General features: G+C 40.3%; 1 protein-coding gene across 1 annotated transcript in view; it reads left to right on the top strand.

The window, feature by feature from the left end:
* The window catches only part of ADAMTS19 (ADAM metallopeptidase with thrombospondin type 1 motif 19), a 264607-nt gene extending 241992 nt beyond the window's left edge, over positions 1–22615 (top strand). Inside the window, exons 22-23 of the mRNA XM_054033172.1 lie at positions 17306–17483; positions 21381–22615. Coding sequence (XP_053889147.1) covers positions 17306–17483; positions 21381–21532 — 330 coding nt within the window. The 3' untranslated portion in view covers positions 21533–22615. The remainder of the gene's footprint in view (positions 1–17305; positions 17484–21380) is intronic.
* The last annotated feature ends 1582 nt before the right edge of the window (positions 22616–24197 follow it).

Below are 24197 nucleotides of genomic sequence, written 5' to 3'. Positions count from 1 at the left end.
TCTGGCTGCAGTAGCGGCGGCTGGGAGCCTCGAGCCCTGGGATAGCGGCGGCAGCTGGGAGCCCCTGAGGGTGGCTCTGGCAATTTAAAGGGCCCGGGGCTCCGCTGCAGTAGCGGCGGCTGGGAGCCTCTGGCCCTTTAAATCACCGCCGGAGCCCTGGGCTGCTGCCAGGGCTCTGGCAACGGGGCTCCAGTGGTGATTTAAAGGGCCCAGGGCTCCCCGCAGTGACCAGAGCACCAGGTCCTTTAAATCGCCACCCCAGCCCCTGGGGGGCTCTGGCAGCGGGGCTCTGGTGGCAATTTAAAGAGCCCAGGACTCTGGATGCTGCTGGGAGCCCCAGGCTCTTTAAATCGCTGGCCTGGGGAAGCTGGTCCGGTCCAGCACAGCGTACCGGACCCTACCAGCTTACTTTCACCTCTGCCTTTGTATACATTTTATATATTTTTTAAGATAGTGAAAAAACCCTTAGCATCAGAGTCAGCTGTACTTTTCTGTTCTTTCTCTTAGGCTTCATGAAAGTGGGCATCAAAGAGGGATTTGAAGGAGGACAGGTTATACTGTCTATAGATCAGTTTGGGAAGGGCATTTCATGTGTGTGGGAGCAGCATCAAAAAAGGTGCAAAGACAGCCAGAGAAGAAGTGGGCAAGTGGGTGGTCAAAGCAAGCATTGTCATGGAAAAGAAGAGGCAGGTCAATGCAAAAGGAAAGGAGAACAGATAAGTACAAAGAGGCGGATCTATAAAGGTTAGAAAAGATGCTTGAACTTGATTTAATGGAAAAGAGATAGCAAGTGGAGAAATTTGAAGAAGAGGTGACATGGTCAGAACAGGCAAAAAGAATGATCTTTGCAATGGAGTTTGAGTTCACTTCAGTTATGTAAGGGAGACCGGCTGAAATACAGAATAGTATCTAGGAAACAGGGCAGGAGTGAAAAGGTAAACTTCAGAGGCATCAGCATAAAGATGACAGCTGAAGCCATGTGAGTGCATGATAAGATCCCACAAGGAATAGAGGTTTTGAGAATACATGAAGGTACTATGTATTTTTTACTCACCTCTAGTAAAAGGAGTATAAGAGTGGATACTGAAAAATAGAGAAATTATAAAAATGTTCTATAGGAGATCTTTAAAAATGCATCTTTGTTTCAACATGTAAATAGTAGTATATATGAGCTTATTATCATTATATATATATATATATATAGCGAGCGAGAGAGAGAGAAATTTTGAATCACAGAGCAGTTTTACAAATTTCCTACACTGTCCCTTCCAGTCTGCTAGAGCCACATCCTGAGTTCTAACTATAGCTTGAAACTTTAAACTATGTAGTCTGGCTTCCATTTTCTCTACTAAAGTTTGTCACTTTTTAAAATTGACATTGACAGGAGTGATTGGACTCTGTGTTACTGATCTAAGTAGAAATGCCTGTATAATCAACACAGACTTTTGATTGCAGTAAAGCAAAAGCAGCAGAAACCCCTTCATTAGTGGATGTGAATTTAAAGATATTTATTACAATATGGTTTACCTTAAGGTTTATCTTAAGGTGACTATGTTAAAGATAGAAATATCAGATGGACTTTATTTTGTATTGACTATAATTTGAAATATAATTGTTCTTCTATATTCTGTACAGATATCGTGCTAGTTATTTATCGGACTGTCATATTTTTGGAATATGATAGTTGTTGTTTTAATGCTGTATTAGACTCAGATCTAGCTAATGACCCCGGTGAGCCAAAGGTTTTCTTCCAATAGAAATTACCCAGTAAAATGTTGTCAGCAGCTACAGCCTATATTTTTTTGTCACACAAAGTATATCTCAGAATTAGGCGTATTTCATTTGGTTAAAATACAGTATGTTACATGATTCAGTTTTGTAATTTCTGTAACCATTGTATTCATTAATTAAACTCTGTTCCTCAAAACTTTGTCAGATATGACTATGTGAGGCAAAAGAGAGTATTTTTTAGTGGCCAAGGATGCTGCCTTGGGCAAAGTCCGAGTTTGAACAGCCTGGGTAGGTCCTTGACCCAGAAAGTGGTGGCTTAAATTAAATCAACAAAAAGGCAGTCTATAAACATAATATAAATGAGACCAAAAGAAAGCCCTTTGTCCTCAGGGCTTTTGTCCCCATCTTCTTCCCTTGTAATCCGGGAGGCTTTAACTAGCTCAGAGATAGCCTAATGCTGGCTCCTCTGGCAGTCTGACTGGCGAGTTGTTGCTCCCTTGAAACCTCAAGCTCTCATCCTCATTAGCAACAGCAGTGCTGAGGCATGTCTAGTGGAGCCCCGGGGATACCTTTGGAAGCCATTAGTTGGCATTCAGGGCAGAAGGCACAGAAATCTTTGGTCTCTTTGTGAATACCAGGCCACAAAAAAGTGCCAGAATTCTGGACCTAGTTTTGTCTTTTCCCCAATGACCTTTACAGGGTATGACATATGCCAAACGAAGGAGTTTGCAGCAATATATTCTAGGCACCAGGAATTGTGTTTGAACCTCCTTCATTTGCTGGTCTTGATCTACCTAGTATAAAAGGTTTGTCTTGAGGGCAAAATGTGGATATTGCCATGACCTCTGAGGTTCTATTTCCTTGTCATTAATCACAGCCATCTGCTCAAGTACTCGGTCCAAGGTCTGGTCAGTTTTTTATTCCAGTCAAAAGTCTAAGAAGACAGTCAGCATCTCAGGGTTGAACTATGGCAGGGGGGTCTCCCACCAAGCTTGTGGAGAATGTTTCCCAATGTCCTCTTATCTGATTTGGCTAGTTCCTGGGTCTGAGTGCTCTGCTACACTTATGGCTGCAGTGGCTTCATTCACTTCTTGTCGTTCCTTTCTTTCCATTCACCTCTCCTGCCAAGATTTCTTGTTCCAGAATCATAAAAATATCTAGAAAAAAGGTTCTCCTTGTTATCTCACAGGCTAGCATCCTCAGGGGTAGGACCTGCAGGAAGCTTTAGCAGCAGCTCAGGAAAGCATAGCCAATATTATTACCAGAAAGGGTAGGTGTGGGGGGACACACACACCTTCAGAGGCTCTTTTATGCCACAACATTCAGTTGCACTGTGGTGCTTGGATAGTGTCTGACATATCTGTGGATGCATTGTATGCAAATTTCTCCTATTGTAGGTAGCCACTCTGCTTCCACTAGTTCTCAGATGAATGTCTGGACACCACCAAAATCTACAAGGGCCAGAGTTTCCTTGTCATTGACTTTTACCGTACCATAAGTTTTCCTGGGCCGCTTCTCAGGCCCTATTTTTTGCCATATGCATGACCAAAAGCACATTCCTTGTATGGGCATTCCATATACATATGCCCCAGTTGGCCACAGGAGAAACAGACAACTGCATCCTGTTGCAGCCTGCTACTTTGGTTGATCTCCTCCTGTGAAGATTTAGGGTGTCCCTGTGCCTGGGCAGGTGGCTAGCAAAGGTCCTTTTGCATATTGTGGGTATTCATCTGTTATCTGGGAGGGCCTTAGGAGGGTCACAGACTGTGGGCTCTTCCTGATGCACAGGCATGTGCTAAGGCCTTCTTGGGACTCATCCAATATAATTCCCTTCTCTCCCTGGATGCACATTTCTCCTCCTTGCTGTTCATAGTGGTCTATGGTTCCTCTCCATTGGCCTCTCAGGAGCTTGAGCAGTCAAGGAGTCCTCCATGAGGCAGGTAGCTTCCTACAGCTTTTCCAGTTGGTGTCTGCAGACCCAATCTCAACCTTCTAGTAGGAGGATCTATATGAACTGCTTGAGGATGATCAGCTCCCCAGGCTGGGGTCTTGTCCAGTTTCCAGCTTTAATCAGCACCAGCAGAAGCCCTTCAGCTTCTGGGCCACCATTTGAGGCCTGGCCTTGGGATTGTACTCTCATTCTGGAAGTGCTGACAGTAAGTTATGCCTAATCAATCCAATATAGCTTAATCAGTTTAGCCTTGGGCAGCCATTCCATCAAGACCTTGGTATGCTGCCTGACCTTCCCCCGTCAACAAGACAGCTAGCCTGATGGCCCATTTCTCTAGGGGCCATTATGATGCTGTTACTACTTTCTCGAAAGTTACATGGAAGGAGTCTGTGTCGTCATCTGCCATCATCTTGAGAAGCGTCAGGGCCAAGGGCATTCCCTGAATCTCAGGAGGTTTGTCTCCTGACATTGAGGGATTTGAGCGGCTTTTTAAAGACAGCAGGTCAGTTATATATTATAGTAACTGTTAGTGCATTGTCATCTGCTTGAACAGCTGCTGTAGTCACTACTGTTGCTGTGATTACAAATAGACTAGCCACTGTAGGAGCTGATTCACTTCTATGGGGATTTTTGTTTGTTTATTTCCACCCTTTCAGGGACTAAAAATCCCATTTCTGGTACCACATGTCAGCAGCCAGGAATACCACCTTGGGCAATGTGCTAGTTTGAACAGCCTGGGTCACTCCTTCACCCAGGCAGAGGTGGCTTAAAAGAAAGCCGTTGGTCCTAAGAGTTTTTGTCCCTGTCTTCTTCTCTTGGAATCTAAGCAGCTCAGATACACCCTAGTGCTTGCTTGTCTGGCAGGGACGTGTTGCTCTCTTGAAATCACAAGTTCTTCTGCCCTCTTTCTTCCTGTTTCTCCCTCTTTATACTTGGGCTTGTTTGCTGCAGCAGCTGAGATGTGTCTCTCTGTAAATGACCTTTCTCACAGCTAAGCTGGGGGGTCGGGGGCTGGTTTTGCTGTTTGTAGGAAAAAGACAGGATTTTCAACCCCTGCCTGCCTGTGTTTTGTGTGGGGTTTGTAGATCCCTTCACAGTATTTTTTAAAAAAACAAAAGAAAAGAACAACACCAAGAAATGTACATACATTCTCCTGTTCCAAAAATCAAACCTCAAACAAGCATCAAGAAATGTAGCCCGGAGTAGCTTTACTTTATGGGATGAATTTTAACTTCCTCGTAGCTAATCTTCTCCTCATGATCCACTGCAGATACGTGTAAATACTAAACTGTGGCCACATTTGTACGTTAGTATGACATCTTGTCTTCTCTTCAAACATTAAATATCTACATAATGTTTATTTTAGTACCTCACAACACATAATTGCCCTTTTAATATAATGTTCTAATACTTCAAACTAAAGGTCCTGTTCTGACCCTTCTATTGATGGTAGACTTGGTTTTCTTGTAAGTTTCTAGTTGAAGAATAAAATAAAGGTGTGTGATTGTGGAAATTCTGGTAGAAAGCATCATGCATAGCTTGAATGTATACATAGTGCCATCACATATACTAAGCACTAAGAAACATACAAAGAACAAATACAATTTTCATGAAAATGTAGAATAGGATAGTTAGTTTTAATAATAAACATTGGCTTTTTAAAAATACTTATGCTTGAATTATATAAATGATTGCAAAGTCTGAATTTTGAGAGAAACTGGGATGTCAATAAAAGAAACAAAAAACTAAAATCGTTTTTTTTTAAAAAAGGGGGTTACTTCAACTACTTATATACAAGCTGTGAAGGTCATATCAAGAAAACTATTGGAGATGCAAGATACTTTAAAAGGTTAGTTCTTGGACTAGCTTGTTCTAGACCTACAGGAAGAAAGGCTACTCTTGTACTGTGTAATACACAGAAGTTGTTTCAGGAAGTGTGGGTGAGCCACTGAGTGGCCAGAGGCTACAGTATAATTAATTTTGACATCTTTGCATGGGGGAAAAAATCATACAATTAAATAGCACTGTGATATTAAAGTTCAAGAAATTGCCTTTTTTTAAAAAGAAGGGAATTAGAAATAGCCCAAAGGGAAAAGATAGGAAATTAGAACCAGCATGGAGGCTGTTAAAGAATACCTTATTATAGTTACCAAACAAAGCAAAATACAAAGTGGAAGAGAGGGGGAAAGTGTGGTTAAATAGCAGGTACAAGTCTGTGTTTAGATCAATAAATATTTTTTTAAAAGAAGTCCAGTCCAAACTATAATATAATAGAAAATAATTTTGACGGAATGTAGTTTAGGAAGTGTAGCAGGGTCAGTCGCTTGCCAAGCACCCCCTCATGGCCAGAGGTCACTCTGTGGCACTCTGCCTCTGATTCTCTCCCACTTCAGGGCTCCTTGAGAACTGCACGCAGGTTTTCTCGGTTAACACCCTCTACCCCTACCTGAGGCTGGTTTATTAACAGAAACAATTATTTTCTAAGTTACCACCACCCTTACCTAGGGCTGGTTTATTAACAGGAACAGTTTCTGAACAATCCTCAGGGTCCTAAAATACAAGACTATCACCACACAAAAGTTCATACTTAGCTCTAGTGTCTTCTCATCACCAGAGTTCTTTTTCTATCTCAGACTGTTCTCTCAGCCAGTCTTCCCTACTCTTCCTAGATGGCGCTCAGCCTTCTGACTTTGGCTTCCAGGCCCAAACTCAAAGTCTCTCTCGGAGGCCTCCTGCTTCCTGGGCTCTGGCCTCAAAAGCCCCTGGTGTCAGTGTCTTCACTGCAAGAGCCATTCTCACTCATTGCAGTTTCCTGAACATACCTTTTCCTGAAGCTCCCTGCTGCCCTTTCTAGGGAAAACAGCTAATCATATAGTAATCAGGGTTGGGAGTTCCAGGCCCTCCAGACCTTAAGGGGCAAGCCATCCTGTTACAAGAAGGCTTGGGGAAAATTCTAAAAGCAAATAGACAAGTATAGTAAGAGAAATATTTCAAAGATATTTTAAGTACATCAGTAATAAAAGCCTGCAGATGAATACTTGCATCCACAAGAGCATCAGGGTGCAAATCAAAGAAGTTAAGTCCAACTAAGCTAAATCATTCTTTTGCATTGATCTTCACCAGACAGGATAATAGGGAAATACCTATCATAAGGTTATTGCTTACAGATATTGAAGCTGAGGCCTAGTCAGAGATAGAGATGTCAAATAAAAAGGTGATAGAAGAACTTGAGAAGTGAAACTGTAATAGATCACCAAAAGTGCCTGTTCAGCTGTGATTCCTCATTTCCCTGACTGGAATACGTTTTTAGGGCTTGTTTGCACAATGCTGTAAAGCACATTAGAGAGGCGTAGACTGTGCTGGCGTGAACTAAATGGTACCTACTTCGCATTAACATAGTCCTGACTATGTGCAGGATAATATGAGATATGAGACGGTGGGGGCGAAGGACCTGTCTGGTTTTAAGATTAAGTTAGATAAGTTTATGGAGGGAATGGTTTAATGGAAAAACATGATTTTAGCCAAGGAATACCGAGCCATGGTAGGTAAATAGTATAATGGCTAACAAGGGTCAGGCTGGAGACTCTTGCCTACATGCTCGGGGTTTTACTGATCGCCATATTTGGGGTCGGGAAGGAATTTTCCTCCAGGGTAGATTGGCAGAGGCCCTGGAGGTTTTTCGCCTTCCTCCGCAGCATGGGGCAGGGATCGCTAGCAGGAGGATTCTCTGCCAATTGAAGTCACTAAGCCACAGGATTTGGGGACTTCAACAGCAGAGTCAAGGGAAGGGGTAGGGACGGCTTTGTGGCCTGCAGCATGCAGGGGTTCAGACCAGATGATCATAATGGTCCCTTCTGACCTTAAAGTCTATGAGTCTATGAGGTACCTTTTAGTTCATGCCAGCAAGGTCTCATGGGGCAGTTAGAAGGCAGTATATTAGAGCACACTACAGATGACGCCTCTCTAATGTGCTTGACTGCATCATATAGACAAGCCCTTAGACAAGGTATATCTTAACTGCAGGGCTTTATGAACCTTGATATGTCCATTTGTGGGATTTTTATAAAGAAACTCTGCTGAACCCAAAGATCCAAGAATCAGCCCCCATCACACACAATTGGCCCTCTTCTCTCCTATGTCTCACTGACCCATGCACTTTATTTTTTTGATGTCTTCTGTGAGTTCTCTCCAAGTGAGGTCCACCCTTAGGATTTTTGAGTGAGTGAGTGAGTGAAACTTAATTGACTAATTTTGTGCCCCTACTACATTTAATTAATTCATTTTAAATAAAAATGGTGGGGTGTCTTTGAGTCCTATCAATTTCCTTTGCTACAGGAAAGGAGGAGCCTAGCTGTTGTAGTGTTTATTCAGTGCTGTCTGGCAACATCTGGACTTAACAGATAGTATGAAGCAAATGAAGATGGAGATGTTTCTGCAATTTTTAGCAAAGTAGCTGCAGCTTTATTTAACACATTCAACTAGCAAACCATACAAGATCACTCCTGATGGGTAATCTGTACTGCAGCTGCAAAGATGGAAAAGGACAGGAAGTAGCCAATCCAGACTGCCTTCCTGCAACCCCTGGAGGCTTGCATCTAGAACCTCTCTAACTATCTAGGGCATGACCAGTCCGCCAAAACCAAGGTCCATGTAAACCAACTTATTCTAGGGCTTGCCAGTCCCAAGATCCTGGTTTAGATGTAAAGTAGAGCTGCAATGTAGTGCATTCGGAAATAAAGTTTATTACAATTCCTGTAGCAGTACCGCCATTTTACATGCACTTCCTGAAGACCATTTAATATGAGGGAATTCTGATTCCTTTTCTTGCTTTTTTACAGTATGAATTTGTTTGCTCTATGGGGTGGAGTTAAGATTGCAATGGTTATTTATGTGGGACTTTGTGGTATCTTACTGAAGTGCAACACTTTCTCTAAACTTCCTGAGATTTTAATGTTTGTTTGGGTTTCTTCCCTCAACTCTTAATATTCTTGAAAGGTAATATGCCTGTAACCATATCTATTTTTTGTGGGGGAATTCTCCCTTTTTTTAAAGGTCCTGTGGTCCACTGGAGCGGAGCTCTGTTCCATCAGGTCCTCCTAGGGCTGCAATGGCCAAACTTTTCAGTTTGTGAGCTAAACGTAGTATGTTCAAAAGATCAAGACACCACAATCAATAATGTGGGACAAATTCTCTGCCTGTTTTCCTCCTTTTAGTCCTGCTTAGACAGTGCTAAGGGAGTAGAAGCTATCTATGGGGGAATCCCCATGCGTAGTATAGCCTGCTCTTACATTTTCCTCTCTGCACTCCATGGTGCAGAGTGCAGTTCAGGAGTTTGGGGGTTACTAAAATACACTGTGCATCAGCTATCCCTATCTGACATGTGGTCCCTTTGGAAACAATAGCCAGATGGCATAACTTACAGCCAGACCCCTGATTGCTTTGATTTGACTTTCCTGTCACAGAGGATGAACTCAATAAGCTTATTATGCCTCTAGAGACTCTTTGGGGGTATCCCCCTTGCATACCTCAGGAGATCCATGGGAATGGGGGAATGTTTCCCTGTTCTTTCTTTCTTTCTTTCATATAGATCTCAGGCAGTCTGCAGGAAGAAAGGCTTGGGTGAGAATGGTGGTTGGGGGCAGTCTACTGAGGGGGCATTCTCCTGTTTTGCTAACCAAAAGTTCATTTTAGGAGACCCAGGGAATGAAGAACCCCTAACCCCTCTCCCAGGGGGAAGGGATAGCTCAGTGGTTTGAGCATTGGCCTGCTAAACCCAGGGTTATGAGTTCAATCCTTGAGGGGGCCATTTAGGGATCTGGGGCAAAAATCTGTCTGGGGATTGGTCTTGCTTTGAGCAGGAGGTTGGACTAGATGACCTCCTGAGGTCCCTTCCAACCCTGATATTCTGTGCTTCTAAGGAAGATGAAGGTGATTTGAGTGTACAGAGGGAAACACGTTAATGAACGAGCAAGGTTATTGACCTTACTCCTGCTTTGAGCTCTTACATCCTCTGATTATCAAGAAAATGCAAAGCCTCAAGATCCTATTGAACTCATTTCTAGATACACACATAACAATAATGCCAAGCATAGCTTTCACTTTCATCTTGCCAGGAGAGTACCTCTCACATGAGATCCTAGCTACTGAGATCTATGTTTTTCACCTCCTAGCTGATTACTGTAATTCACTCTGTTTCAGACTGAATAAAGTTACATTACACAATGAAGCTCCAGCTTATGCAGAATACAGCAGATGGCTCTTGAAAAAGAAAAACATAACAAACATATCATACTCTCCACTGGGTCTCCACTAGGTACCAAAGACAGTTCCAAGTACTGGTCGTAATATTTAAATCCCATAATGGAATAGTGCTCATCTGTTTTAAAGGCCAACTTTTTATCCACAAACAACTAAGACAGCTTTTCTCCATGGGAGTGCTAACACTGATGGAGCCTAGGTTCAAACTCTCAGAAGCAGGGGCTGAGGGTTATTCCATGATAGGTTGCATCTATAGTATGACTTACCAAGATAAGATGGAGCCCAAAGTCTGGCTACAATACAGAAGACACTTCTCTGCAGCAGTCTTCTTGCACTAATGAAAAACAGGAAATACAGTGAAAAAGAAAAGGGAAGGGAAACAATTAAAAATCCAAGTAAATGTGGTTAAAAATAGGAAGAGGCCAAAACAGGATTTTCACAGCTATACTTAATGCAGGTACTTGGCATCTTGATATTGAGGTGATGGGTGTGTTACAATTGAGTGTGGCAAAGATCTTCCTACAGTTGAGGCATGAAGGAACTCAGACTGCATCATTTATTTGTATTCATTATTCCACCTTCCTTGTGATTAACTGATACACAAGTATCAGTACAAATAAAGTAGATATAGTTTGGGACATAAACAGCTATAGCAAAAGCTGACTAGCTTGATGAACAACTTTTGTGGATATTTTTAACCTCATTTAAACAAAACCATTTATACAAACAAGTACACTGTATGATCTAATACCAGCCCTCAAAACCAAACTATATTAAAAATGCAAAGTGAACAAAAAATATTGCAAACCTTCAAACTTCATGCACTGTTATCAATTTTTGATTCTTCAGTATGCTTGTTTCACACTCACTTTATTAAAAGGTTGAAACTCCTTGAATGCTGGAACTGACAAACCTATACATAAATGATTAGGAATGCTGTGCTAGTAATTTCCAGTAGAACTCATCATTGAGTTTCCTTATAAGAACATCTCTCTCCACTTTGAATGTTACTTAGACTTGTAAAACGCCTTTTTGAGCAGTCTATTTATTCTTGAAGACAAATTGTCCAAATCAATTCTGTTAACATTGTCACAAATTGGCACTTCTTATTGTAGATTGTATCAAATCCTGTAATGATTGCCTATTATTTTGGCTGAGAGACACATTTTGACCGTTACTGACCGCCAGTTACAATTTTTCCCTTAATTTAGGAATTCCTACTTCTTACTGAAGCCAGCTGGAAACAACTAAGGCATTACAGCACCTTTCTCAGCTGTTGGCCATGGTAATATGTATTCTCTCCAAAATATATATCTTTGGCAGGAAACAGAAAGAAGGAGTCTCGGGTAATCCTTGTGCATGCCAAGTGTAAGGATTGTTATATTTAACGGCTAGATTTCAGTCCCTGAAATTATGTTTAAAAGAAGTTCAAAGGTAGGCAAGTATTCATATAGAATGTGTAGTTTTCATGCAAAAAAAACTTTAAAAATAGCTTTTCACTATATTTATCCAGGAATTTTTTTGTAGAGGCTTTAATAGGAATGTTTTACATGACTTGCAGCTTGAATGGTTTTACAGTACCTTTAGGACTGTGTCCAAAACTGCCAGATTAACAGCCACATAAAAAAACTCTGGCTGCATATTAGAGCATTTAGTCTAAACCTACAAACACAGTTGTCCTACGGGAATTTTTGCTAATCAGCTACATGGCCTCAAAATGTAGGTCACCTGAACAGTCAGAAGTAAGAAATAACTAGAACAGTACAAAAATGAACTACAGTGTGTGCAAGTGTGACATTCTTTTTTTTTGGGGGGGGGGGGGAATCAGTGAGAGAGCATTCCCCAGTACATAGTAATGAAGAGTAGGTTGAAATTAAATTAGGATTTACAGAGGACACCTGCTGAACCTCCAGACTTTACTAAGGAATTGGTGGGAGTAGAGCCGTTTTACATATACTTAGTTTAATTATTTCATTAATGATTTTGACTGCATAGATTTTCTGATTACATTCATTGCCTAACAAATTAGCATGGAAGATATTGATAGTCATAAGTGGGATCTTATTTAATTAAATAATTTTAATCCTGTCCTCCAAAGCACTACATCCCCTCCCAGCTTGGTATTCTCTGCAAACTTTATAAGCATACTCTCTATGCCATTATCTCAATCATTGATGAAGATATTGAACAGAACCGGATCCAGAACTGACCCCACTCATTATGCCCTTCCAGCATGACTGTGAACCATGGATAACTACTTTCTGGGAACAGTTTTCCAACCAGTTTTGCACCCACCTTACAGTAGCTCCATCTAGCTCCATTTCCCTAGCTTGTTTATGAGAAGGTCATGTGAGATAGTAACAAAACCCTTACTAAAGTCAAGATCTGCTGCTTCCCCCCATCCCTGCATCTCCCTCTCCAACTCCTGGGCCTTTCTCCTGTCTGCTTTCTTTCTTCATATGGTTTGCAGTACTAATCCTTCAGGCCCTCTGTTCAAGGTCTGATGTCACACTGGCTTACAGGATCTTGCTAAACATGTCATACTGAGTCCTCTTCTTTCTCATCTGACTCAGGCATTCCTGGGTATGGCGGGAATACCTCAAGGCTGCAACAACTGCAGATAAAACACAGAGGTACCACTGTCATAACAGAAAGTGAAAGTTAAGGTTCAGAACTCCCTTCACTTAATTGCGCTGTTAAACAATAATAGAATACCATTTCGTGAAATGTTTTTGGATGTTTTCTACATTTTCAAATATATTGATTTCAGTTACAACACAGAATACAAAGTATACAGTGCTCAGTTTATATTTATTTTTATTACAAATATTTGCATTGTAAAACACAAAAGAAATAATATTTTTCAATTCCCCCATTGCAAGTACTGTAGTGCAATATCTTTATCATGAAAATTGAATTTACAAATGTAGAATTATGTAAAAAAAAAAAAACCTGCATTCAAAATGATAAATAAAAGAAATAGTATTTTTCAATTCACCTTATACAAGTACTGTAGTGCAATCTCTTTATCGTGAAAGTGCAATTTACACATGTAGATTTTTTTTTTGTTACATAACTGCTGTCAAAACCGAAACAATTTAAAACTCTAGAACCTTCAAATCCATTCAGTTCTACTTCTTGTTCAGCCAATCGCTCAGACAAACAAGTTTGTTTACATTTGCAGGAGATAATGCTGCCCCCTTCTTGTTTACAATGTCACCTGAAATTGAGAACAGGCATTCACATGGCACCATTATAGCCATCATCACAAGATATTTACGTGCCAAATGCCCTAAAGATTCATATGTCCCTTCATGCTTCAACCAACATTCCAGAGGACATGCATCCATGCTGATGACAGGTTCTGCTCGATAACGATCCAAAGTAGCGCGGACTGACGCATGTTCATTTTCATCATCTGAGTCAGATGCCACAAGCATAAGGTTGATTTTCTTTTTTGGTGGTTCAGGTTTGGTGGTGTAGTTTCCACATTGGAGTGTTACTCTTTTAAGACTTCTGAAAGCATGCACCACACCTCGTCCCTCTCAGACTTTGGAAGGCACTTCAGATTCTTAAATCTTGGGTTGAGTGCTGTAGCTATCTTTAGAAATCTTACATTACCTTCTTTGCATTTTGTCAAATCTGCAATGAAAGTGCTCTTAAAACAAACATGTGTTGGGTCATCATCGGAGACTGCTATAACTTGAAATATATGGCAGAATGTGGGTAAAACAGAACAGGAGACATACAGTTTTCCCCAAAGAGTTCTGTTACAAATTTAATTAACACATTTTTTTAACATGCTTCATCAGCATGGAAGCATGTCCTCTACAATGGTGGCCGAAGCATGAAGGGGTATACGAATGTTTAGCGTATCTGACACGTAAATACCTTGCAATGCAGGCTACAAAAGTATGAACTCCTATGACATTGTAAATATAAAGCCAGCAGCATTATCTCCCATAAATGTAAACAAACGTATTTGTCTTAGTGATTGGTTGAACCAGAAGTAGGACTGAGTGGACTAGTAGGCTCTAAAGTTTTACACTGTTTTGTTTTTGAGTGCAGTTATGTTAAAAAAAATCTACATTTGTAAATTGAACTTTCATGACAAAGAGATTGCATTACGGTATTGTATGAGGTGAACTGAAAAATACTATTTATTTTGTTTACCATTTTTACAGTGCAAATATTTGTTATAAAATAATATAAAGTGAGCACAGTACACTTTGTATTCTGCGTAGCAGCCGTGTTAGTTTGTATCCGCAAAAAGAACAGGAGTACTTGTGGCACCTTAGAGACTAACAAATTTATTAGAGCATAAGCTTTCGTGGACTACAGCCCACTTCTTCGGATGCATAGAAGTGGGCTGTAGTCCACGAAAGCTTATGCTCTAATAAATTTGTTAGTCTCTAAGGTGCCACAAGTACTCCTGTTCTTTTTGTATTCTGCGTTGTAATTGAAATCATTATATTTGAAAATGTAGAAAAACGTCCAAAATATTTAATAAATTTCATTTCGTAGTCTATTGCTTAACAGTGCGATTAAAACTGGAATTAATCGCGATTAATTTTTTAATCGTGATTAATATTTTTGAGTTAATCATGTGAGTTAACTGCAATTAATTGACAGCCCTAGTGGATACTGCCTTGTATCTTGTGAAGTAATTTACACCTGTGCCTAGTGTACCAAATCAGAATAGTACTGTTGTCCGTACATGACTGCACAAAGTGCATGGCAGTGTCAGGTGCATTATCAGTACAGTTGAGCTCAAGCCACCAAGTTTGGATTTTTGCTCCAAAGACTGGCATTGATAGATCCAGGGCATGTTAAATAAGGTATCTGAAACATATAGTAACTTGTTCAAGAAATTAAGATTTAAATAAAAATGTTGTACAGGCCATGTGTGTCTTTTATCAAAGTACCAGAGCCCCTGACATCCATTTACCAGGGAAACATATCAAGTTATTTTCTGTTGCAAAACATTTAATAAAGTATATAACTGCAAAAAATGGATGAAATCGATCTAGATTTAGCAGAGAGGGAACAAATGGCAACACTGTATCATTATTTTGCTATGAAATTACACTTAAAACAATGGCATATATGTGACTAGATAATTAATGTACCTGTGCCTCGTGAGATTCTGTGAACATAAAGTCAGCAAAAGAGGAAGGGCGTGTTTCACAAATTCAAATTAGATTTCATGTCCATCTGTGAGGCACTGCCCTAGTTTGCCTTCCAGGATTTTATTTCACAATCATTTTTATGGAAAAAGAAAGCTACTGTTACTGTACTATTTTTTTCTGACACTATTCACCTTGGCAACAGTAAAATGGCAAGGCTGATTGGTTTCTGACTACACTGTCAGTTCTTTGTGCAAGTTTGATTGTGTGGTGTAATATACTTGCGTGCATCAGGTCATTTTGATAAGATTACACCTATATCACTGTTTAGCTGCCATGGAGCCTAATCTTGATTCTAAAGCCTGAAATGTTTTTTCCACACTTCCTATGGAATTTAAGATAAGAGTTTTGGCAAAGCTCCACCCACTCCACGACCAGCTGGCACATCTATTTCTTCTCAAATGTAGAAAGTGGTCCACGCTAATATAATGTCAGGCTAACTCAGTTGAGCATGATCAATCAGGGACATCCATGGGTGGCAAATTAACATTTCCACAGTCCATCAGCATGAAAAGTATGTGCTGTATCACATGATTCTTACTTGATCTGGCCAGTACTTTGTTAAAGGATGTGCTCAGGTTTGGGACCATAATAATCACACTCAACTGTGCTGAAGAATGTCTGTCTGCTGCCTATGTGTGCTACGAGTCATCTATTCTTGCTTTTAATCACTCCCAATGTATTACATGGTTCTGATAGGTATCCGAGAGAGAACAACTGTTCAGGCTCTCTTTGCTGTGGTTGTGTTTGTCCTACTTTCAACCATTGCCTAGTCTTGATTAGGATCCAAAGGTTTGTCACTTAATTGGTTGGTGGCGTGTGATATACAGGAGGTCAGACTAGATAATCTGGTGGTTCTTTCTGGTCTGAAAGTCTATAACTATAACTAATTTACCGAGTGTACAATTTTACAGTATAGTGTCAGTTGCTAACATGAAATTACCTTCATGCAGAGCTCCAGTGATGTTTGCTTTACTGTTATATATCTTGGCACAAAGGAATGACTTCCTACAGTACAGGTGCCACTTGAAGAGTACATAAGTTGCCTATCTACAGCCATGTTTGGCACCACTTCTATAGATTCCATATTATACCCACAGAGATTTGTCTCAGTAGATGTGAGAACTTCCTCATGGCCTGTTGCAGGATTATACACATGAAAAGGCATGCTACATTTAGTGTGTATGGAGCTCTTCAGTCCATGACTTCCTCTCTTTTAGGGTTAGAGTCCCCTCTTATTGTGAGTTTGTGCCGCATATATGGTTGCCACATCTCTCCTGTTGTTTGCCTATTCTTTCTCCCTGACCCAACTTCTTCTGTTTATCTTCCCTTTTTCTGTGTATTTTAGTGGGGTTTGATTTCAATTTTTCATTCTTATTTTCTTGTTACTGCTGTTCAAGGTCTCTCCTTCCCTTCTGAATCTCTCCCTTTTTCCTCAGCATCTTCCCACAAAACCTTCTCTCCTCTCTCTGTTTCTCTCCCCTTTTCTCTGTTCCTCTTCACACTTTCCCTTTGCATAGATCCCTTGAGTATGGGAAGGAAGAAAATATCTATTAGGGTGCCTTAATCCTTGCAGGAGCTGAGAAGAAGCATTTCAGGCTGATGGGTCTTTGAAGAAACCAGAAGACAAACTTAAAAAGAATCGGCATCCACTCTGCTCATTGAGGGGAGCAATTTAGCAGTGGGGTTGGGAATATGGCAGGATCTTCATCATCCACTCCTCCTCCTCTCCAGTTTCTGTGAGCATATTCTGTTGCTCCACCCATTCTCTTTTTGTTGCCTCCAGAGGGAAAATTCAGAAATAGGGATGGGAGAGCAGGCCTTGGAGCTCAGAGGCTTCTTTTGCTTTGCTTTTTTTCCACTGGTGCTTCAAGATGTGTGTGTTCCTGATTGTAACAGGTAGATGGAACCAATGCCCAACGCTGGCAAGGTTTTATAGATTTTTTGGGGTAGGGGAAGAGCTATAATCCATAGGTTGGGAATTGCTGCCGTAAGTATTAGACACTACCATATTTTCTAGTTTACTTGTTTTAAATCAATTTTAATTTATGAAACCATGAATCTCCCTCAAATCCAAGCCCCGCTGAGGTCAAAACTTCCATTGGGTCAGGATTTCACTCCCAAGTTTTTACAGGAAAAAACAGAATTCTGACACATGCCTTTCTTCCATCTGTTGTAGTGTTCCATTACCTGTGGCAAAGGAATGCAGTCCCGAGTAATCCAATGCATGCACAAGATCACAGGAAGACATGGCAATGAATGTTTTTCCTCAGAAAAGCCTGCAGCATACAGACCCTGCCATCTTCAACCCTGCAACGAGAAAATTAACGTAAATACGATCACATCACCCAGGTTAGGTAAGCTGGAAAAAAGCCATATGACAGTGCAGAAGTTATCTTTTTCTGTATTTCCTTATGAAGGAAAATGATGGTCCTGTGATTCAAAGCACAAGGCTGGGATTTAGGCGATCTAGATTCTATCCTTATATCTCCTGTAGAATTATGTGTCACTTTAGGCATGTCATTTTAACATCTCTGTGGCTGTGTTTCCCCATATGTAAATTGAAGATAAAAATAGTTTGCAGGGGTTTCATGAAACTTAATTCATAAATGTTCGTAAAGCACACTGGTATCCATGAAAGGGATGTGATGTGGTATTCCATCTTATTATTATTACTAAACATCAAAATGTAAATATCATTATATTGGTGTTAGAAATTTATTTCAAACCAGTATTTTTCTGGTTAATTGCACCACACATTTTTATAGAGTTGAGAAAATATATAAAGTTTAGTTCGGCAAAGTTTTCTAAACAACATTCTCATGGTCCTTAAAGGACCAAGAAGGCCCTGGTTTAAGGAGCATGTACAAATGGTTCCTTCTGCCAGTCTTTCACCCAGATCACTACATCTGTCCATGATTGTGTAGAACATCAGAGATTAAATCTTCAACATAAAGGGGTCAGAGACAAACTCACTGGGACCATTTTAAAATCCAAAAGTTTCTCAAACTCTGTTTCCTATTAGAGAGCCTGGAAGAAATTCTACGACTGGTGTAGAGAGAGATCTGTTAACCATACCAATTATCCTCCAAGTAAAATCCCTAGTGGAGTTTTCATAAGGGTCTTACCATCAGCTCCTTAGAATGTCAGTCTGAGCCTTGAGCATGATTGGGATATATTCAAAGATCTGCTATAGTACATCTTTTCCCAATGATTTTTTCAGAGCCCTTGTTAGGATAAACCCTCCTTTCAATAGATTATTCCTGCATGGAAAGCAAATCTAATGTCATAAACTGTCTGTAATCCTTCCTTTGAGCTAATGAAGGGTATTCCCCTTTGAAGTTGGAACCCTTATAGCATTTTGTGTAGTGGCCATTGTCTCGGCTTGCTGGATGACTGAGATGACAGCTGAGGTTTACAGACCTTATATAGTATTTCATAAGGACAAAATTGTTCTTCATGTTTTATCTGTCTTTGTGCACAATTGCCCAACTGACCTCCACCAACATCAGAACACTTTTTCCATCCAGTGAGACAGAGGCATCTCCCTGCCTCAGATGTGAGACAGGCCACGAAGTTCTACTTTACATAAATATGCAACATAGAAATTTCAGGTTGATTTAAAATGTTTTTACTTTATTTGAAGGACCAAAGTGAGGTAGTGAGGCCCATAAGGCTGAGTTATCTGAGTAGATCAGAAGATGTAGCACTGATGCTTGTAATATCAAAGTCAACCTTATCCACCAGGAGTTAGGGCCCATTCCACCAGATGCATAGAGACAATGCTTGCCTTGAGTGGATCTGCCATTTGGGCTTCCAGTCATATTGTTGGTTTTGGTTTTTTTTTTTTTTTGCTCTGCCGGCAGGACTCGGTTTATTTTTTTTTTGCTCTGCCGGTGGGCACCTCCCCTCCATGTGTCCCGATATTTTCTTCCCCGCATCTGGTCACCCTATTGTTGTATAGACATGCCCACAGAGCTCTTGCTCTATTCCTGTCTGCTCCACCTTTCTGGCTGGAGCTCTGGCCCTGGCTTCATTCTGTTAGCCACACCCTGCAGCTTCCTGATGCTATTTATGAGGAATTCCCTGGTCCAGCCCAGGTGTGCCTCTTTAGTAACGAGAGTTGGCTAGCCTCAGCCTTCCAGCCCTTAAGGAGCACTGTTTCAGGGCCTCCGCACTATTAAAATACAAATATATAATTAAATGTGCAAATAACATTAGAATAGAAAAACAGTTAGTGAGGCATTACAGATGGACATAGTCCAAAGAAACACTAAATTAGGTATTCCTTGAGGTGACAAGGTTAGGCTCAAATTAGATAAGATCCATGGAGCTCTCCTTCCATTGCTGGGGCGGAGGAGAGGCGGGAAGGAAAACAGAAACCAGAACAGATATCAAAAGCTATATCTGAAGAAGCATGGGTTCCTATACTGCCTAGTAACAATATGACTGGAAGCCCAAATGGCAGATCTACTCAAGGCAAGCATTGTCTCTATGCATCTGGTGGAATGAGCCCTTGACTTTGATATTACAAGAATCAGTGCTACATCTTCTGATCTACTCAAAAAAGCCGAGTCCTGCCAGCTGAGCAAAAAAAAAAAAAACCAAAACCCAGTGCTGCCGGCAGATATTGGGACAAATTGCATCCTGACCAAAGATCGGTCGGGACGCGGAACAGACACTGAAATATCGAGACGGTCCCGATTTTCTCGGGACATCTGGTCACCCTAATACAACAAAGAAAAACCTGCAACTGGCCCATGCCCGCCAGCTCAGGCTCATAGGCCTCTGGCTGTGGGGCTGTTTCATTGCTGGGTATATTTCTGGGCTCAGGCTGCAGCCTGGGCTCTAGGACCCTGAGGGGTGGGAGGGCCTGAAAAGTGGCCCCTGACCTTGAGGTTGTGCTCAAGTAAGTGGCTATCACACTATAGGCCCCAGTTAGGGATCAGGGTCTCATTATGTTAGGCACTATACAGATGTGAAGTAAAAGGTCAGATCCTGCCCCACAGAGCTTACAGTTTTGGTTATGACATGCTGGATGGAACAGGTGGACAGAACAAACAAGAGAGGAGGAAGGGTAGGTGAGGCAACAGTGCTTTGAGCATGTTTTGTATGGTAAGCGGTACTCAGAGCTCACCACCTGCCTGACCATTGTCAGCTGACAGAGTTGTGTACGCATCATGGAGTGATGAGTCTTAAGGAAGGATTTTTAAGGAGAATAAGTTACCGGCTTTTTAGATATTAATGAGGCATTCATAAGCAGTTGTGAGGGAGTACGTGCAAAGATTTTTGAGGTAGAATGGTTTTGAATGGTGGGAACATTGTCACAGTGAAGTGTAGTCAGCGCCATAATGTTTTAATGGAAGAGCTAAGCCATGAAGGGTCTTAAAGGTAAAGAAGAGAAGCTTGTGTTTGACATATTAGGGAAGGGGGGACTCAAAGAGGGTGGTATTATCAGAGTGATGAGCAGGAAAATAATCTTAGCAACATCATTTTGAATGGATTTGAGGGGATAAGGTTGCAGTTGTCCAAGCCAGAGAGGAGGAGATTGTAGTAATTAAGATATGATATGATCATGTTTGGCCAAGTATACCATCCTATTCCTGAAATATCTCTCTCTCTCTCTCTCTCTCTCTCTCTCTGTGGATAGTCATTACTAATGTATTGCAGTGTCCATTTTTCTAGATAAAAGATAATTGCTTTATTTACAATTTTGCAATTATTATCTTGAAATTGTGCCGTCTTGTAAGTGTATGGCATTCATGACAGGGAGGCTGTTGGGTCTACTTAGCTGGGCCCTCAAAAATTCTAATTGTTAAAATATTGGCAGCATGTCACCAAGATAGGATTCTTTTCCTCTGTTGAAAAATAAACAAGTTTCACCCCACCCATTCCTTCCCACCGACAGAGCTCCAGTGCCCTCCCAGCTTCCTTTCCTCTCTGTTGCCTCTCTCAAAAGTGCCCCAGTGCCCTCTTTCCATGCTTGCTGGCCACTTCCTTATCAGTTACTCCTGCCTTTGCTTTCACTCAGTCCACCTCCTGGTTCCTGACCCAATGGAGTCACTAGCAGGGAGGTTGGTTGTGTCAGAAGTCTTTAGACACCCTTAAGGACATCTCTACTATCTGATTGCTTACTAACAAATTTAGTAATAGGTAATAATAGAATGAATGAACATTATACTCTGCCTTAGGTATCAAATGAACTATTTGAGTGTATAGATATATAGTTGTGTTTTTTGTTTGTTGTTTCACAGCTGCTTTAACATTCAAGTGCCTGGGAGACCAGTGGCCTGTATACTGCAGAGTGATACGAGAGAAGAACCTCTGTCAGGACATGAGGTGGTATCAACGCTGCTGTGAGACATGCAGGGACTTTTATGCGCAAAAAATGCAACAAAAGAGTTGACCTCTGTCAGGCTGGCTGGCTCTCAGCTCTTTGCAATCTCATTATTTATACACACACACACACACACACACACACGCTTTTTCAGACCAAATATTATCAGATTACATATAATTTAATCAAATTAATTTATTTTTGCCTGCCAGACATGCTTTCTTGTTTTGGTTAGATGGCCTTTGTGTTTTATTCTCTGAGGTTTTCATAATTTTTATATGAACAGTTTTGGATACATATATCAGAATTTTTTAAAAAATAGTATTTTAAATGTTTATGTTCGGTAGGATCATCTCTCTGTTGCCAAGAAAAACCCTCATGTTATCTTGAATTTATTTTAATTTAGCTGAATAGTTTTGCTGTATTTGGAAATAAAGCCAATTTTTTTTATTTTAATTTTTTGGCATTCAGAGTCAGAATGACCTTGTTTATTTTGCAACAGATGTTGAGGTGCCTAAGCTAACATTGTTGAACAGGTTATTACAGAATGTATTGTGAAATCAGTTTCTCTGTGGGTTAGAGACATACTGTAGGAGAGAATCTACTGTAACATATTACCTGTGATAAACAAAAAAAAATCAAAATAGCGAACTAGAGATTTTGATTGTGCTCATGAACACATACTTGAACACAAGTATTGAATCAATGAAACACTGTAGAGATTTACACTGAATCACTCACTGTTGCACTGTTTGAGGTAGTTTAGAGAAACACAAGTTCTAGAATTTGTACCATCCTATGAAACCACGTCTGTACTGTTTTAACATGTCACTTGATTTTAAATGTTTTCAGCAAAAGACCCATGCCTCTTTATGCCTTTGTCTGTACTCTTTGCAGTTCTACAAATGGAAGAGTCCTTGTTCCTGCCATTTGTATGCGTAATCTGTTAAACATTTTCCAGTTCTTTGTTGATGACTTAGAAGATAGCTTTGTGATACTGCTTTAGTTTCATCTTTGTTTTATGAAAGTCTTTATACAAAAAAAGTTTTACAATTTTGTGAAACATTTTAAAACAACTAAAATTTTCCTTATGAGAAAATATTGTACATGATTCACATGATTTTTACATTTTCAATAAAAAAGTAAAACCTCTTTCTTTATTTCTGTTTTTCCTATTTTGTGCGTCTGAAATATTCCTGGGTTTTTTCCCCCTTTTTTAAATTTTAAATAGAGCTTATGTCATCATCCCCACCCCTGCCTCTATAGTACAAGTCCATGGGACTGAGCAGCATAAAGGGGTTCTAAAAGCCCTGGACCTGATTGGGAGAAGTCCTACAGCTCAGGGGAGAGGAAGACAGCTATAGATTGTCTCCTGAAGACCCCTTTGCAAACTGGCTGTAGGAGGAATGTGTCTGGCATGGGAGTGGTTGGAGCTGTTACCCATAGGCAGTCAGAGATGCACACAAAAAATTATCTTTGGGCTGGTACCAAGGATGCAAAGTTTCAGAGGCAAATGAGAATATTTTCTAGATATAATGAGTGAAATCAGGGGTTATCATCTAAGTTTACCTGCAACTTTAGCTACAGCTTTCGTTTCTTCGGTGGCTGTAATACTTGAATATTAGATGTACATGGAGTCTGCAACTTGGAGGTCATTATGTGTACACGTAGTGTAAATGCATCATATTTCCTTCTCTGGATGAATTAAAAATGAAGTAACTTATATTTGGTTACTACATTTTATTTAAGCACTTCCCTATAATTCAAATAAACAATACAGATCAATGTGCCGTTTTATTAGAAAAATAGGGAGAAGGTTTTTTTTAGATTGCACAGGAATGTGAGCACAGATATGATGATGTTGAAATGCATTGTTGCTTTGCCCAGCACTGCCACTCCGGAGAACACACTGATCTGATTTGAATCGAAACAAAGAGTAAAAGCTTGGTGTTTTTTATTACCTGTACTGGCTAGGCTGAAGGAAGGAAATTTCATCAGTCAAAATCAAAGTGACTTTATAAATATGCAATACTAAAATAAAGTATCAAACTCTGAAATAAAATACAAGCATCACAGATACAGTAATGAAAATTAAGGGCTTGATCTTATACTATTCAAGTGAATTAGAGTTTTCCATTGATTTGAAGAAAGATCAAGCTCCTAACAGTAGATGAAATAAACCAATATTCCCCATATTGAGGAAAAACTTACTGATGAAATATTCCTTTAATCTGAGAATGTGTATGTTACTGTTATAACATCAAACTACTGTGCTGAACTGTGTGACAAAATCAAATGAGTTAGTATCCCCAGAGAATAATTGCTGAAGGACTTGCACCATTCCTGTTGTGGTATGAACCGCTTCTAATTAGCTGAGAAAGAAATACTGTGAGCCTGAGATCTTTGGCAAGTCACTTAAGGAAGTGCTGATATGTATTTAAGTGTCTCATGCATCTAGTCACTGATACTCTGTTAGTTTTAATGAGCACATATACATCTATCAAAATGGTCCTTAAACTTGAAAACTTAAGCTAGGCACTTAAGGAAGCATGTCTTGCCTGCTATGCTGCTTCTAAACGATCTTTTATCATTGGTAGATGATATAAGTGAGCGTGACACCAAGCAGGGATCAGTTACGGTTTCAGGCAACAATAGGATCCTTTTTCACTTCATTAATAATAGAAGGAGCCCACAGCAGCCAGGAACCAGAAGACTGGGCTGTTTTCATAATTAC

Source organism: Malaclemys terrapin, chromosome 6, assembly GCF_027887155.1.
Source record: "Malaclemys terrapin pileata isolate rMalTer1 chromosome 6, rMalTer1.hap1, whole genome shotgun sequence".
NCBI classification, from domain to species: domain Eukaryota; kingdom Metazoa; phylum Chordata; order Testudines; family Emydidae; genus Malaclemys; species Malaclemys terrapin.
Note: the sequence above shows the minus strand (reverse complement) of the source record. Positions and strands in the feature narration are given on the sequence as shown.